The 16,605-nt window shown below is 31.1% G+C and overlaps 1 protein-coding gene across 1 annotated transcript; it reads left to right on the top strand.

Annotated features, from left to right (window-relative positions):
- The first annotated feature begins 1,221 nt into the window (after positions 1–1,221).
- On the top strand, positions 1,222–15,428 carry LOC8288177 (gamma-glutamyl hydrolase 2). The gene is made up of 10 exons (XM_002524477.4): positions 1,222–1,893; positions 2,088–2,174; positions 4,110–4,199; positions 6,192–6,286; positions 12,470–12,530; positions 13,547–13,636; positions 13,723–13,785; positions 14,249–14,337; positions 14,777–14,869; positions 14,954–15,428. Exons 1-10 carry the CDS (start codon positions 1,435–1,437, stop codon positions 14,991–14,993), a joined length of 1,167 nt encoding a protein of 388 aa, XP_002524523.1. The 5' UTR covers positions 1,222–1,434; the 3' UTR covers positions 14,994–15,428.
- Positions 15,429–16,605: the final 1,177 nt, after the last annotated feature.

Raw genomic sequence — 16,605 nt, 5'->3', positions numbered from 1 at the left:
GCTAAAACTTCTCTTAAATGATGTACACCATCATCTTGAAGTTTCTGGGATCCCTTCAGAAAGCTAACTCAATGAACAACAATATTGCAACTAGGTTAAACCTAGTTGATGTCGTTTTCAAGGTAAAAAAATTCAAAAAGCAAAAGAGCGTGCTAAATTCCTTTTCGTTGATAATGAAAATGCAACCAAAATAGTATGCGAATAACGTGATGGCATAAATGTCTAAATAAATTACTATAGGTATATTGTGGGGGCTAAAAATCCTCCCGAGTTACATACAACATCGTCCTGAAATTTCTGGGGTCCTCGATCAGTTCTCTCTAACAACACTTAATCTTTGCAGAGCCTTATGGGTTCTTTTATTTATAAAAATAATATAATTTAAAAATTTCACTTTTTAATATTAAAAATGCTTATGACTTTGAATTTAATAAATTGTTATTTTAATCAAATCTAATAATTTAGTTAATGGATTCATAAATATAATACAGAGGTGAATCTATTTAAAAAGAAAGAGCTGAATTTAGATCAACATCGTAGAATGAAAATTATGCTAAAATTATTTATAGTTTTAAATTTTAGCAATAATTATATTTTATTTTATTATCAATAATAAATAATAAATTTTAGTTACTAAAGTATTTTATATATATATCAAATTAAAAATGAACAATTTATAGTAAATTTTTTTATATATTACCTTATTATGATTGATTAAATCATAATTTATTAATTATACTAATCCATAATCAATATTTATTATTATATATCTCTTAGTTTATATTAGTTAAATTAATTGTAGAATAAACAACCACTGAAGTTTTAACTCATTTATGAAAAAAAAAGAGAATAATAAATAATTAAAATTTAATAAAACTAGAAATTTTTTTAAAAAAATTACATAAAAAATTCTATTAATATATTTATTTTTATGAAATTAGTATATATTATATTTAAATAAAACTTATAATTAATAAATAGTTAGAAATATTATAAATATTTGGAATACTAATTTTATTTTTTTAGTTATTTTATTTTTTATTACATTAATAAAATAATTTACATTATTAAAATTAATTTATTAATAAAGTGGACATCATACTTTTTTGGCACAAATTTGAGGGCGTATTTTAACTTTTTTCTTTTTCACAAATTTCTCATACCTTAATTGAAATCCATGGTCGCTTGACACCTGTTACCCTGACGTAACATTTAGCCAAACCTATTGTTCCTCTTTTTACTTTTTGTCCAGATTGCCGTGCTTGCTCACTTCGTTTTCCCTGCAGCCCGGCGTTATACAGCCGGCCTTTTTCTATCTCTCTTCAATGTCAAATACCCACCTTCACACTGTAGCTCTCATGACTTTTCTTTCTTCTTCTTCTTCCAATACAAACCCTATCTTCTTCCTTCTCTCGTTCTTTCCAATTCCTCAAAATGCCCTCACACTCGCTCTCTAATTCCTCTTCCACTCCTTCCATTCGCCCCTCCTCCGACCTCTCAAACGACGCCGTCGCCCTCCCGTCCCCTCCCTCATCTTCTTCCACTCCCAGCGACATGTGGAATTACCTTTGGATTCCAATTCTGATTTCACTTTCTAAAGAACTTAGCTTAGCCAAGGCGTCTCGTTCCAATATTAATAGTAATAACAGTAATATTCTTCTACCCTCTCAGTTAGACGATGAGCCCGTGCCGAGGTGTCTTGCTCCTGACCCTAAGCTCAATTACAGACCCGTCATTGGAATCGTAAGCCATCCTGGTGACGGTGCGTCTGGGAGGCTCAGTAACGCCACGAATGCGTCTTATATAGCTGCTTCTTATGTGAAATTTGTTGAATCGGCCGGCGCTCGTGTTATTCCTCTTATTTATAATGAGCCTCCTGATATTCTTTTCGAGGTAGTTGAACTGCTGCAAGACTGATATATATATTTTTTTTAATAGCTGCAAGATTGCAAAATCAGGAACTTACTTGTAGTTCTTCACAATAATCTCGTATTCATTGGCCATGAAATTTTGGGTGTTTGTTATTTTCTGCTTTATTTCGTATAACACTATTCACTTTGTTGTTGGTATATGGTGTTGTGTTGCAGAAGCTCAATCTGGTGAATGGAGTGCTTTTCACTGGAGGTTGGGCTAAAAACGGTTTATACTATGACATTGTGAAGGCGATTTTTAAGGTAGAGATTCTTTTGTATCCCTTCGGTAATCTATTTGTCAATATATGCAAGTAGTTCTGGCAGCCATTAACAGCATGAAGCAATTTGAGTTTGTATCTGTGGCAGAACATATGCCCTATCACCTACGGTAAGCACACACATTGAAATGGTTGCCTTTGAAAGAAGAAAGAATTAAATAATGTGGTCATTAGTTAAATTCTTGTAATAGCTTATCTGGGATTGTCCCTATTTGTTGTATTTCTTGCTTCTCTGGATCTGTGAGCGGTATAGGTGGTGAAGTAATGATGCACTCAACGTGTAATTGAGTGATGGAATTTGACCTGATGTCTTCAAGGTGCACTTACAGTATGCGAGGTCTATATTATCCAATAGCCCATGCAATTGCTATGTTTTGAATGGCTTGTCACGGTTTAAAAGGAGGAGATTTTTTTGATCTGTCAAAATTGCCAAAAGTGGTCATTGGTCAATCAAATGGGGAAAATGAAGTGTTATTTGTGAATAACTTTGAATCAGTGAAGACGCATGTTGGATTAATTTGATGGGTTTAACGAACTATTTCACTTTTGAATTGAGACATGGATTGCAGTTGGCTGGGAAGTTGTGGGGACTTCTACTGGAGGGATTCTTATATCCTTGTGGATTTGAAGGTGGACATTGTTGAATGGCGTTCAGTCTCTATGCGTGATCTGTCCCTTTTTGGTCTGTTCGATTATGATAGGGTTTATTTGAGCATGGCCCAGTCATTCATTGAGCTGTGGATGCCAGATGAGTTCAGCTCAACCATTTATGGCATTAGTTTGCAAGCTGTTGAACAGCATGATTCATTGAACTTAAATTAAATAGAATAAGGAAACAAATGTGATTCTTCTACTTCAATTAAATTAGTTGTCTATTTGGCTCCAAATCCATAATAAGTGGCATTTCTTGGAAAACTGTTTCCCCAACTTTGGCATGTCTAACCTTTATGCTCTTTTATCCCAGTTCTTTTTATAATTATGGAAGTCTGTTTCTCTAGTAAAGTTTGTTTCCTTTGCTTTAGAAGTTGAATGAAGTCTGACAAGACAACTCGTTGAATTAATTTTGAAAGTTTATAACAAGGCATTCTAGAATTCTATTTCATCATGTTCTACTGTCCAACATGTACTCTTTTTTATTTTGTTTTCTTATTGTAGGATACTTTTATACTCTTTGTTTGGGAGCTAGTATGTTTTAATGTTGCAATCCCTGAATGTAAAAGCAACTAATTTAATTTTAGCCTAATTACAAATAAAATCCTGAACTTTACACTTTTTTAACAATTCTATCCAATTGTTTCAAAATTTTTAAAATTAGTATCCATTCTTTTAATTTTTTTTCAAAAATAATTTTTGATGATAATTTTTGAAATTTCACGGTAAAAAGGAAGATATGGGAAGTTGATTCTGCTTATTAAAAGAATAATAATTATAAATCAACAAAGATAATTATCCTAAGCTTAATAACATGACCATTAAAATTTTCACATATGTGCATTCTTTCACATATTTTATATCTAAGTGCAACACATTTTTTATTTGCTCACTAATTTTCATGTTATTAAGCAGAATTGAGTTGTCACGTCCTTTTTGTCATTGTAAAATTTCAAAAATTGTTGCCGAAAAGTATTTTTGAAAATAAATTGAAAACATAGGTATGTATTGTAAAAGTTTGAAATAATTGGGTAAAATTGTTAAAAAGTGATTTAATTAGTAATTTAGATCTTTATTTTTCATCTCTAGTTAAGGTTGCAGTGGCTAAACTAAAATAATATTTTCAGCAGAAACCTGCTTTGTGTACAACTATCTCATGCATGCATCTGCACATTTGGAATATATTAACATAACATGGTAAACACTGCACTATCAGTTTTTCTTATCCACATTAGCAGGAAATAATTTAATTATACATTACTTGCAGAAAGTTTTAGACAAGAATGATGCAGGATACCATTTTCCATTGTACGCCATCTGCTTAGGTTTTGAACTTTTGACAATGATCATTAGCAAGGTATTCTGTCTCCGTTTGATAATTTTTATCAGTTTTTTCATTTATATTTATTGCAGCTGTCATCTCCTTTTGCTTTCACTTTTCTTTTCTTAATTGTGTCAAAAGCCAGTCCTTTTCAAGGGAACTATACTGGTTTCCTTATCTTGGTTTCTAAATGATTTGAAAAATGGCAAGGAGATAAAACTTAGGCGGCATCGTTAGTCTAGGTATTCTGTGCAAAAGTTGACATGTTCTTTATGGCCTAGAATAATGGTGATGGTATGTTGATGTTATGATAAATAGGTTTCCTGAAACTTTAGCTACTTGTTATACAATCTCAGAAAGCCATATTTTCTATCATCAGTATGGACAATTTCCATCCCTAGTGAAAATATGCTGCGACAATATATTTGTATTCTCTCAATCATTTTTCATTTTGAAACTTTGGCTATTAGGTTTACAAGTTAAAACATGTAAATTTTTTAGGGTAAATTGCACATATTGTCCCTCAACTTTGGACCTAGTATCACAAAAGTTCCTAAATTTCAATTTGTATTACTAAACCTGTTGAACTTTAACTAGGGTATCATTAAACCCCCTGCCGTCTAATACCTTTAAACTAATGGATGAAAGCTGACACGGCACGACACCTTAACTATTAAAAACAAGAAAAAACTCCTAACTCATTACATTAGATATATAAGCTCATTAATGAATCCCAAGCTCACATGAGTACACTTGCACATTACCCTTACCACTTTTCCTCTCTCTTTTGTTCCACTCCTTCGTTTCTCTCTTGCGCTCATTCTCTCTCATCAAATTTCCAGCAACAAAATATTGCCATTGTTCATTCTCTCTTAAAGTCCATAACATGCAAGTGACCATTGCTCAATTTGAAGAATACAGAGAACTGGTTAAGATCAAAGCTAGCAAATTGCCCGCAAAACATTCATGTTGCCTTGATGATAGTAATGAGCTATTAAGATTCCATGGCACAATCATTTCTTGTTCTCTTGACATGAATGGCTCTTTTAGTCTTTGTCCGTAAGAGAATTGTGGTGTTTGTCATATTTTAACTCATGGGTTCTGGAAAAAGACATTGGTATTTTATTACTTCAACTAGTGGAAGAGGATTAGAATCTATTGAATCTAGTGAAGAAAGCCATTTTTCTGCAAGACCTCTCTTTTTTTTTTTTGTCTTCCGCTTCTTAAAAATTTTGTTGATTTTTTTTTTAAAACCAAAAAAGAAAATAGTAACTAAGATGCGCGAGGTGAATCTTAGAAAAAAAGTTATGGAGTTCAATTCCTTATAAATTTGTGAAATTAGATGAAACCCAATAATCTAAAGATAAATATAATTAAATTAATGATGTAATAAAAGATGTGAATGATGATTATATTTGCAAAATTTAAATGAGTGAAACAGATGAGACAGAATGGGTGCAAGAGAGGAGAGAAGGAATGGAAGAGAAGAGAGGAAGAGTGGTAAGAGTAATGTGCAAGCAAACTCGCATGAGCTTGGAATTCATTAATGAGCTGATCCGTCCAATTTAATGAGTTCAAATTCTTTTTTGTTAAATAATAGTTGAGGTGTCGTGCCACGTCAGCTTTCCATCCATCTGTCTAATGGGGTTGGACGGTAGGAGGTTTAGTGATACTTAAATTAAAGTCCAAGAGGTTTAGTGATACAAATTGAGATTTAGGGACTTTTGTGATACTAGGTCCAGTTGAGGGAGGGTCTGTGCAATTTACCCAACCTTTTATCATCAATTACAAACAGTTTGTATCTCTGATGAAAATATGCTGAAACATTAACATTATACTTGTATTCTGTCGGTCATTCTTCAACTCGAAGTGTCAAGTAGTCCTTTTCTTGTATGATCAAACTCCTGTTGGTGGGAGTTATTTTGATTGCTATTTCTTTATGCTTAAAGAAAATTGTTTTCCAGTGCTTCTTTTTCTCTATTATTTGGTGTTATAAACTGAAATTTTTTGTTCTCTTCTTGATAATAGGACAGGAACATTCTGGAATCTTTTAACGCAGCAGATCAGGCTTCTACACTTCAATTTATGGGAAACATAAATATAGAGGGAACTGTGTTTCAGAGGTATATATATTGTGACATTTCTTTTTTTGCTTAACAAAAAATTCAGCTTTTCTTTTTCTATACCATATTATGAGCATAGTCAAATTCTAAATTCTATAGGAGCCCATTAATGAATTTGGTAAGAGTACTGTGTAAGTAGCTTATAAATAGTGCTGATCCTTTTGATTGATAAATGATAATTACAGCGCCTGAGGTTTCTCTTTCTGCGTTTCCTTCATGTCGTGCTTATATACAACCATTGAACCTCACTAATAGATAATCACGGTCTTTTATAATTACCATAACCAAATACCCCTAAGGTATTAATTGGTTATTGGGAATGATAGACTAAGCTTTTATTGCCATATTGGCCTTTGGTTAGCATACTAAGAGAAAAATGCTAGTAATTTGCAAATGGATTAGGCATTAGAACCCTAGAATAGGAATAAGTCTCCATTCACTTTCTCTTATTCTGAAAACCAAATAAGGTTTGAATATCAAATGTCCTTAAATAATGTTACCGGTCCTTTCTTCCACTGTCTTGATCTCATTTTAATTTTTAATGGAACTTTTTTTACCATTTCCATGAATTATTTTGTGCTTTTGATGCATTTGTACCTTTTCTTTTCACATTCACATAGGAATTACAGTTTTATTTCATATGTGGGTCCCACCTGAATATGAGAAGATGAAGCATTGCACTAGATTATCTAATTATGCCACCTCAATTTAAATTATCTTTGTGCAATTAATTTTATTAGATTTTTCAATTGTTAGATATCTATACTTGTAGTTTATAAACTGTAGAATTTTTAACTTTTCATGTCCTATATTATACCGCTTCTAGTCATCAGAGGCTCATAAAGGTGCAAAGGGCTCTTAGAGCAAGGCACAAGGTGTAAGCGCATGCTTGATAGCCGTAAGCCGCATAATAAAAATTTTAGAATAACCAAAAATTAGTAGTAATCCAAACACAGTCATAGTAACACATAATAAACTTAACAATAAAGGTTTTAAATCCAAAACATATAATGCTCCTAATTCTAGTAATACTTCCATCCTGAATCTTTTGATCGACTGCCATAGTTGTTAAAGGCACACCTCAGGCACATATCCTTGCACCTTGACCAGCCAAAGGTTGCTGATGTCACAAAGGGGTATGCATGTGTGCCTTGACATCTAGGCAAAGGTGTGCCTTTATAAGAGTTTCAATATCTTATATGCATTTTTTTTTTAAATAAAGTAATTGAAAAATTTAGCAATTTATTTTAGATTAAAAATACCTTATGACAAGCCCTACACCAAATTGTCTCAATAATAATAAAAAAAGATTAACAGATAAACAAAAACAAAAGAAGATTAAAAGAAAAAAATGATTTATGGCAAAGAAGAGGAGAACGAGTAAAAGAAAGAAATATGCAGCTGCTCAAGGACACAAAGAAGCTGATCTCTGGTGTGTAATCATTTTCTTTTTCTTTTTTTTTTTTTTTTTTTTATCGTCTTTTTCATGAATTTTACATCCGATCCTGTCTCTTTCCTATTCTCCTTTCTCTTTTCCTTTCTCCTCTAGATGAGCAACAATTTTTATTTTTCTCATTTTTTCTTCAAAATTGTTTGCTGATTTATTCTTTTATATCAAAAACTATATTATTATTGTGTCGAAATTTCTTGGGCTTCTTGTTATTGATTTTTATTTTGTTTTCATATATTGTTGAGTTTATAAATGCTATTCTATGCTACTGCTGTATGACTTTCTTTATTTTTTTCTTTTTAAATTTTTTTATTACTTCATTTTTATGTTTTAGCATAAATAGAATTTTATTTTGGGGTTGCTATTTTTATTTTTCTTTTACTTTGATATATTGTTAAATTTATGGTTAAATACTGCTGTATGTTTATGTACTTTCTTAAAATCACACTATGAGTTGTTACTTTTAGCATTAAATGTATTTTTAATATGTGAATTATATTGGATTGCATAACTTGTTAATATTTAAATATATTTATGTTTATTTTAATTTTGCAATCTATTTTATATTTGCATGAATGTAGTAAAAAGCGCTCAGCTCACCTTGTGCACATAGGCACACAAGTGAGGCACTAAAACAGTGTTGTGCTTTTAATAGTTTTTGCTGTGCTTCATTTAAGAAGAGACTATTTTTTTCCCCTCAAGCTATACTTTACAAGTGTCTGGTTTTGTTTTTCTTAACTAATTGGGCACTACTTAGGTTAAAACAATCTTTTAAAACCTAGGCATAATAAAATAAGAGAAGTCTTAAAATTGGTTGCCCTTTTTCTTTTAATTTTTTTTTTTTGGGGTATATTTTGTTTTCTTTTGTTTTTATGCTATTTGCTATTATTAGTTTTAAGTATTAGACTTCTAAGTAACTCCATATGTTTTCTTTTAAGAGGGTGTATTCAATTAAGACTTTTCAAGACATTTATAGACTTTATTAATGTGAGTTACTTTTAGTGAATTCATGAATGTTTTATGACTTCTATAGAGTTCATGAATTTATGAATGACTTTCACAAACTTTACTTAAACTTTTATAGATATTGATAGTCTTTTATTCATTTCGTTAATTTTCACAGACTATTATTTCTCTATTATTCAATAATTTAAAAATGAATTTAATCATTATGTTCTTACTATTTTAAGCTTCTCTCTTTTCTATGTCTAATTCAACTATTGTTTCACATAATGTTATCTGCAACTTCATACACAAGTAACAAACTTCATTTCGTTATTGTGTCAAATCTAGATCTACTTAAATTCCTACCTCATAATATGAACACTATTTTTTTTTTGTCAAGAACAATAAATATTTCTTAAAAGATTTGGTCATGGCATGAGTTGTTCGAATTAGACCACCAAATTCATGTTATACTCGTTATTTTTTGTGCATTACGTGTTCAATAAATACCTAAACTCCAACAATCATCCCTCACCAATAGAAACAATTATCCAAATGGCCTTCTTAATAAAACATAAGTCTTATGGTAGGATAGTTTGTTCAAAACAATCCTTAAAAGATCGCTAGACTATTCACTTAAAATTCATATTTTTATTGAGTCCCCACCTGAAATTAAATTAAAAAGTTTTGGTCAATTTTTTTTAAATATTTGTAAGTTCAAGAAGATACTATTAATCATTAATTTTTAACTTCTTGACTATAAACCGATCTCTCATTTTCTTATTAAGATGGAAAATATTGAGAAGAAGAATGGTGATAATGATGCAGGAAAATTTGAGAAGAAGAAAGATAAGTTTTTAGAAAAAGTCTATTGAAATCTATAGGAGAAGTGAGAATTATTGATTTTTGTATTTATACCACTACATAAGAAGTCATTCAAAGTATATAAATATCTGTCTATAAAAGTCAATGACTTTTTGAATACCAATTTACATTTATATGCTTTAAAAAGTTGTAATTGATATACCCCTTTGATTTCCATAAACTTTTTTAAAGTTTTTAAAAATCAGTACTGGATACCCACAGCTCTTTCATAATCTTTTTAAAGTTATTATTGGATACACTCTAACTTTTTAATTCCACCAAAGTCTTTAGCTACTTTCTTTTGTTTTTTTTTTTTTTCTCCTGCTATTTGCTATTATTTGTTTTAAGTAATAGATTCTCTAATAACTCCATATATATTCTTTTAATGTTATGGATTAAAGTCTCATTTTTTGTGTAAAGTGTCGTTTTATGAGCTTTGACCGTCAGTGGATTTTGTTTTCTAAAAATTTATGTTTTTTGGCCTATTATATTTTTATTAATTCTTTTAAGAATTTTGTGTCTTACCTTATTTAGGCGAGCCTTTTTTTTTTTTTTGTAATTGAGCGCCTTTTTCTTTTAACTACATTGATTTGCATCATGGAGGCTAATGCTGGTATGGCTTCTATTGCTTCTACAAATAGTCAATTAAAAGATCCAAGATGGAAATACTACTAGGATTAGGAACCTTACATGTTTCGGATTTAGAAATTTCTATTGTTAATTTTTATGTGTTTATTTTTGTCATGATTGTATTTTGAGTAATAATAATTTTTCTTTTGTTATTTTTTGAATTGTATTTATTTTTTTGCGCTTTGTGCTTGTCAGGCATGCGTCTGTGCCTTGCGTCTGTGCTTTAGAACCCCCTTTGGGCGTTTGTGCGCTATGAGCATTTCCAAATATGTCAACTATTTGTAGAAGCGACAGAAGTCATATTAGCATTAGCTTCCGTGATGCAAATATTAATAGGTTGCAAAATTGAAATAAACATAGATGTGTCAAAATGCTAGAAGTTATCCAACCCAACAAAAGCCAGCATATTAAAAATGCATTTAAAAGCAATAGTTCAGTGATGTGACTTTGAAAATGATTCAAGTATATATCAATTTTTAATCACAAATTCAACAATATATCAAAATAAAGAATTAAAAATAGCAAGCCCAAAATTCAACATATAAACGATGTACTTAAGGCTACAGAATTAAGCAGTAGAATTAAGAAAATGAAAGGCATACAATAGTATCTAATTGCAAAAAATAGTGTTTAACAATAAACTGAAGAACAATTTATGAAATAAAATAAAAATCAATAACAAGCCCAATAAAAATATATGAAAAAGAAAATAAAAATCAATGACAAGCCCTAGAAAATTTGACATAGTTGCTATGAAAGAATAAATCAGCAATAATTTGTAAAAAGAAAATGCCTCTTATGTAGAAGAGAAAGAAAGGAAAAGAAGAAAAGGAGATCAGAAAGGAGAGAAAAAAAAGTGCTTACATGCCAGAGATCGGTTGGAAGAGATTAGCTTCTTTTTGTTCTTGAGCAGCTGCTTTTTTTTGTCATTCTTCTCTTTTTTGCCCCAGGTTTTTCTTTTTTCTTTTTATCTTCTTTTTTTTTTGTTTTTTGATTGAGAGAATTTGATGTGGTAGGGTTTATTATATGCTATTATTAAATGTAAAGTTAATGGCTGGATTTTTTCATTACTTTATTTAAGAAAAAAACTATAGATAAGATATTAAAATTGTTGCAAAGGCGTGCCTTGAGAGTGCCACGCCTAGGAGTCAAGGCACACCATGCATGCACCTTTCTAACATGGCCCGCTCTCTATTTTAGATTGTTCTTCTCTTCTTTGCCCTAAATCTTTTTATTCTTTTAATCTTCTTTTTCTTTTTCTTTTAGTCTTTTTATTTTATTGAGTGAATTTGTAGTGGTGTCATAAAATATTTGTAGAGCTAAAATGAATTTCTCCACTACTTTATTTTTCTTAAGATAAAAATTACAGATAAGATGTTCAAATGTTGCAAAGGATCGTCTTGAGAGCCTCTTGCCTGGAAGTCAAGGGCGCACCAAGGCACACACCTTTATACATTCGCTGCCTTTGGCTAGTTAAGGCACAAGGGCGTGCCCTGGTGTGCCTTGCACCTCAAGCGCATCTGGGCTCACCTTTTATTTATAAACTGGTGTGTAAAGAACCTGAAGTTACTATGTTGAAGCTAATGATCACATAAAACTTCAGGTTAAGTGGCCTCCAAACTATGCTTTATTCCATTTCAGTAAATTGTTGTTTTTCTGTGGAACCTGCTTCCGTGCATGTTCTCATGTGTTTGTTGAATAGTTTGAGTACCATGCTGGTAATGGTTCTGAGTTCTCTTTGTTTATTTGGATTATGAACCATCCTTGCGAGAAGCAGTGTTGCATGAACTGATTAAAGATCAGTTAAGATCACCATGGTATTAATTGTGATATAGGACATGGCATTATGATCCTCTAATTTTGCATGATAAGTATGGCTAATAGCTGAAACGAAAGCTTCTTATTTTAGTTGGGAAACTTTCTTAGGTTAAATATCGATTTCCCCCCTTTTTTCTCTGTAATTGTGTCCTTTACTGCCTCCTCCTCCTTTTCTAATGCTCCATCGTGTTAGTTATCCATGCCATACTCAGCCTGGATTTCTAGTATCTCATTGGAATGCATGGATGTAGATGTTATCAGTGATACCAGAAGATTGCATTGGGCACTCATATGCAGTGCCATCTCATGAGATAGGGTGGACCAGTGCTAGTTGTATGGTTTACATATTTAATTGACCTACACCATGAAGTTTAACATTTGACATGAAAGCTTGTGTACTGATTTAGTGTAAGAGAATTTCATAGTATCTATATGCCCCAAGCAAGCTACCAGTTAATATTCATAATCTCTTGCAGATTCCCTCCAGGATTGCTTAAAAAGTTGAGTACAGATTGTCTCGTCATGCAAAACCATCATGTAAGTTCAGTAATTTTGGTGGCATGGTAAATTGCAGTGTATATGACATATTGTTCATCTCTTAGATAGACTTCGGTGATTGGTCTCGTTACTCTTGGTTTGAAAGGGGATCTGATTCTTTATTTTGCTTGAATGGCTAGAACGCTGGGTATTTAATTACCACCCTCAATTAGTATATGTTTTCTATTGTCCTCCTCTATCAGGTGGTTCTTTATGATGTAGTAATCTGGACTTTCTTAAATTTATGGTTTTGAATGTGCCTAAAGATAAAGAACATAATTCGCTTAAAATAGCTGTTTAATTGTGAGGTCTTGATACCTCTATTGATATTTAAGATGACTTGAGTTGATAAAACCCTTGAAAGCTGTCTCCATGGTGGAGATTATCATAATTCAAAGGCTAAGATGTGCAACTTAAGTGGCAAGCTGTGTAAGGTCAATTGGAAAAATTTCCCATGTATTATAGCAATAGAGTGCCAATGTGGTATGAATAATAAATGAATAAGATTTGCTTCACCTCTTAATGTGTTTTTATGCCTTAATTTCCTACATGCCTTAAAATTCCATGCCCATGTGACGGAGATTTCCATTCAGGTCAGGTAAAATGAGTGTCAATTCCTGATTTAATTAGATATAGGAACTTGTTGAATTCGTCTTGAAACTTGTAATTGAAACGAATCTTGCAAACTGCCGGGCTTAAATTCCACAAATTTAACTGAAAGCTAGTTGGTGTAGTTAGTCAAAAGTAGTCAATTGTAGTTTGATCATTATTCAGGCTTTAGTTTATTTGATTCAAGGTCTATTTTTTCCCTTTCTGTATTATGATTTTCATATTTGTTACAAGTTGACCTTATTGTGGTGAACTGATGATGCCAACCCTTTTTCCTCGAGCGAGGATACTAGAGTTAATCTAGTTCTTGAACATGTCACCGATGCTTTGCTCATTTGTCTTAATTTCCCAAATAAGAATGTCTGATCAATTTCTTCATCTGATCTTTTAATTTTCTACTGCAACAGTATGGTATCTCACCAGAACGACTTCAAGAGAATCAGGATCTGTCTGGTTTCTTCAAGATACTGACTACTAGTGCGGATGCAGATAACAAAGTACTGGATGTAGTTATTTTGTTATGTTATGAACTTATCATTTCCCACTGCTAAAATAAGTCTAATATCTCTGCTATTCTTATTAGGTTTATGTCTCCACTGTACAAGCTCTCAGCTATCCCGTGACAGCCTTCCAGTGGCATCCAGAGGTAACTTACTGTTTTATATGCTTCAAATAACCCATTGCATGGCTTGGATTTGTTAATGTGCATGGTCCAATAGTTTGATTCTTCTATTTTTTCCTCACTCCCTTCCCATATTATCATAATTTGATGAGAGAAATTTTTCAGTTGATATAAGAAACATTTAGTTGAGTATTTGGATAATATGAGGAAAGATGACTAGTAGGATAAACCTTACTGTTATGATTTATGAGAGAAAGAAGAACATATATTGGGCTGTAGGATTTATTGGATGAAGTAGATTTTTCAGATTATGTCTTAGCCCAGCTGTGAGCTATATAAATATTAAGCTGTACCGTACAATAAGTGAATTTTCTCTGAACTGTGTAAAATTGCAGTTCATACAAAAATGGGTTCAAACATGAAATTTAGCTTCGTGCTTTCTTATATTATGCTGGAATTTTGGAGTTATTACTACTGTCTATTGCAGAAGAACGCTTTTGAATGGGGTTTATCTATGATTCCACACTCCGAGGATGCGATTCAGGTGACTCAACATGTTGCAAACTTTTTTGTAAGGTGAGAATTCGATTTGTTGCCGAGATGCTACTGATCATATGCTGCAGATTTCTTTTTGAAAAAAGAAAAAGAGAATCATGGAGATATGACGAGGCAATTTTAGAATTTTTGACATTTTATGCACGTACTGACTGCAAGTCCCAACTTTGTTTTAATGTCCATGAGGCTACATCACATGATTGGATATAGTCTAAATTAGAATATACAAAGTACTTAATAAAAAAAAAACTAGAACAAGATTAGACGCTGCAGACTCATGATTAGACACTTTGTAAGTGATTGGGTGTACAATCATTACTCAATTACCAAATATGTATGTAGTGCTCTGGAAAGGTCAAAAAGAACATAATTAAAAATTTGACATTTAAGTGGATAGCTAGCTTAAAGTTTTATCATGCTACATCAGAGAAATTTTAATCCTGTATGTTCCTGTTTGCAGTGAAGCTAGGAAGTCTTTGAACAGACCACCTGCTCGCAAGGTCCTTGACAATCTCATTTACAATTTTAGTCCAACGTATTGTGGGAAGGCTGGGTAAGCTCTATGCTGTTAGGTGGATTGTTCTATAGATAATAAACAGTTGAATTTATGGACTTTTTGCATGTGCTGTAACTGCAGGAAGGGATACGATGAAGTTTATATTTTCACAGAAGAGTAAAGACCAGATTTTATGCTGGTGTAAGCCCTGTAAATTGCAGAAAGTTGGAGATGAATGTAAATTGTAGTGTTATTGGTAATAAAAAACGTTGCCGTTTAAATATGCTGGTGGACTATGTATCAGGCTTGTAAATTTGGGTTCAAATATTCATATACGAAGATGGTGATACTGATAAAAGATAAAACATGCGTGCGAGTGGTGCAGCTAATGCTGCTGGGATTTTTCTGTCAGAAGATGTAAATTAAACTTGAAGGTGTTTCATTTGATTCACCAACCTGAGACTCCACGAACTTGCAGGACCTTTTGCCTTTTGAAGAAAAAAGGAGGACGACCTAATTATATAGTCTTGAATGTACCTTGCTGGATGCTTTTTGCGTTTCGGTTTGGATATTTATTTGGAATTTCCATGCAAGTAGTAAGCAGCTAATTTTTATACTTCCAACTCTCAAATTTTACAGAGTTATGTCTGAAATCAATAATGTCGCCACTATACTGTCACTTAAACATCAGCATGCGTTGCCTTTTGGACATTACAAAGTGGATAAAAGAAAATTAAGCATTCATAAAAGAGAATGAGGGAAGTTTACAAGTGTCTTTGGGTTGCTTAATTCTTATTCCTCGAATTGAAATACGATGACAAAAATCTCTCTTTTACAGTGAAAAGTTCTGCAAATTCTTTTTTATTATTATTATAAAAATTATAACATAATTTTATATAATAAATTAGTATATAATAATAATATTAAATAGTAAATAATCGTATTATTTTTTTAATTGATAGATTATATGAGAAATACAGATTGTGCAATAGAGTGAGCCAAAGTATTATTATAATAATACTAAACACAAATTAATATATCAATAAAATAAAAATTGAAAGTATTTCTTTTCTATGATTTATTGTCTTCATTTTTCTAAAAATGTGTATTTAATTATTTGAATTTCATCATTAATATATAATATGATATAAAGTAATTCATCAATTTTTTATAAGATTAAAAAAATATACACGTGATAAATAAATTAATAAAATAAATTTAAAAATATCATATATTTTTCTTTTTTACGTACGGTACTTATTTTTTTATGAAAATTTGTTTGGAGTTATTTGAACTCTATCATATATATATATATATATATATATATATATATATATATATATATATATATATATAGTGTGTGATATATTCATCAATTCCTTATAGGATTAAGAATTTATATGATATTATGATAGGATTAGGTTTAGATTAGACTAATCACTAATTAATTCTATTAGGATTAGAAAATTAAATTATATATATATATATATATATATATATATATATAATTAGTAATTACTTAATAGATATAAAGGTATTTTTAGTCAATTCAAAAATTTCTTTCCAAGTATCATACATTTTTTTTCACTTACTATCTTCAATTTTTGTAAAAATTTATAGTGAATTATTTAAACTCCATCATATATATATATATAGTGTGATATATTGATCAATTTTTTATAGGATTAGGAATGTATGATTGAAGGCAGTACTCACAATTAGGTCCCTAATGAAACGATACTCTTAGTTATTATTATATTATTTGATACGATCGGTGTAATTTGCCGTGTGCG

Source organism: Ricinus communis, chromosome 9 (genome assembly GCF_019578655.1).
Source record: "Ricinus communis isolate WT05 ecotype wild-type chromosome 9, ASM1957865v1, whole genome shotgun sequence".
NCBI classification, from domain to species: Eukaryota; Viridiplantae; Streptophyta; class Magnoliopsida; order Malpighiales; family Euphorbiaceae; genus Ricinus; species Ricinus communis.
Note: the sequence above shows the minus strand (reverse complement) of the source record. Positions and strands in the feature narration are given on the sequence as shown.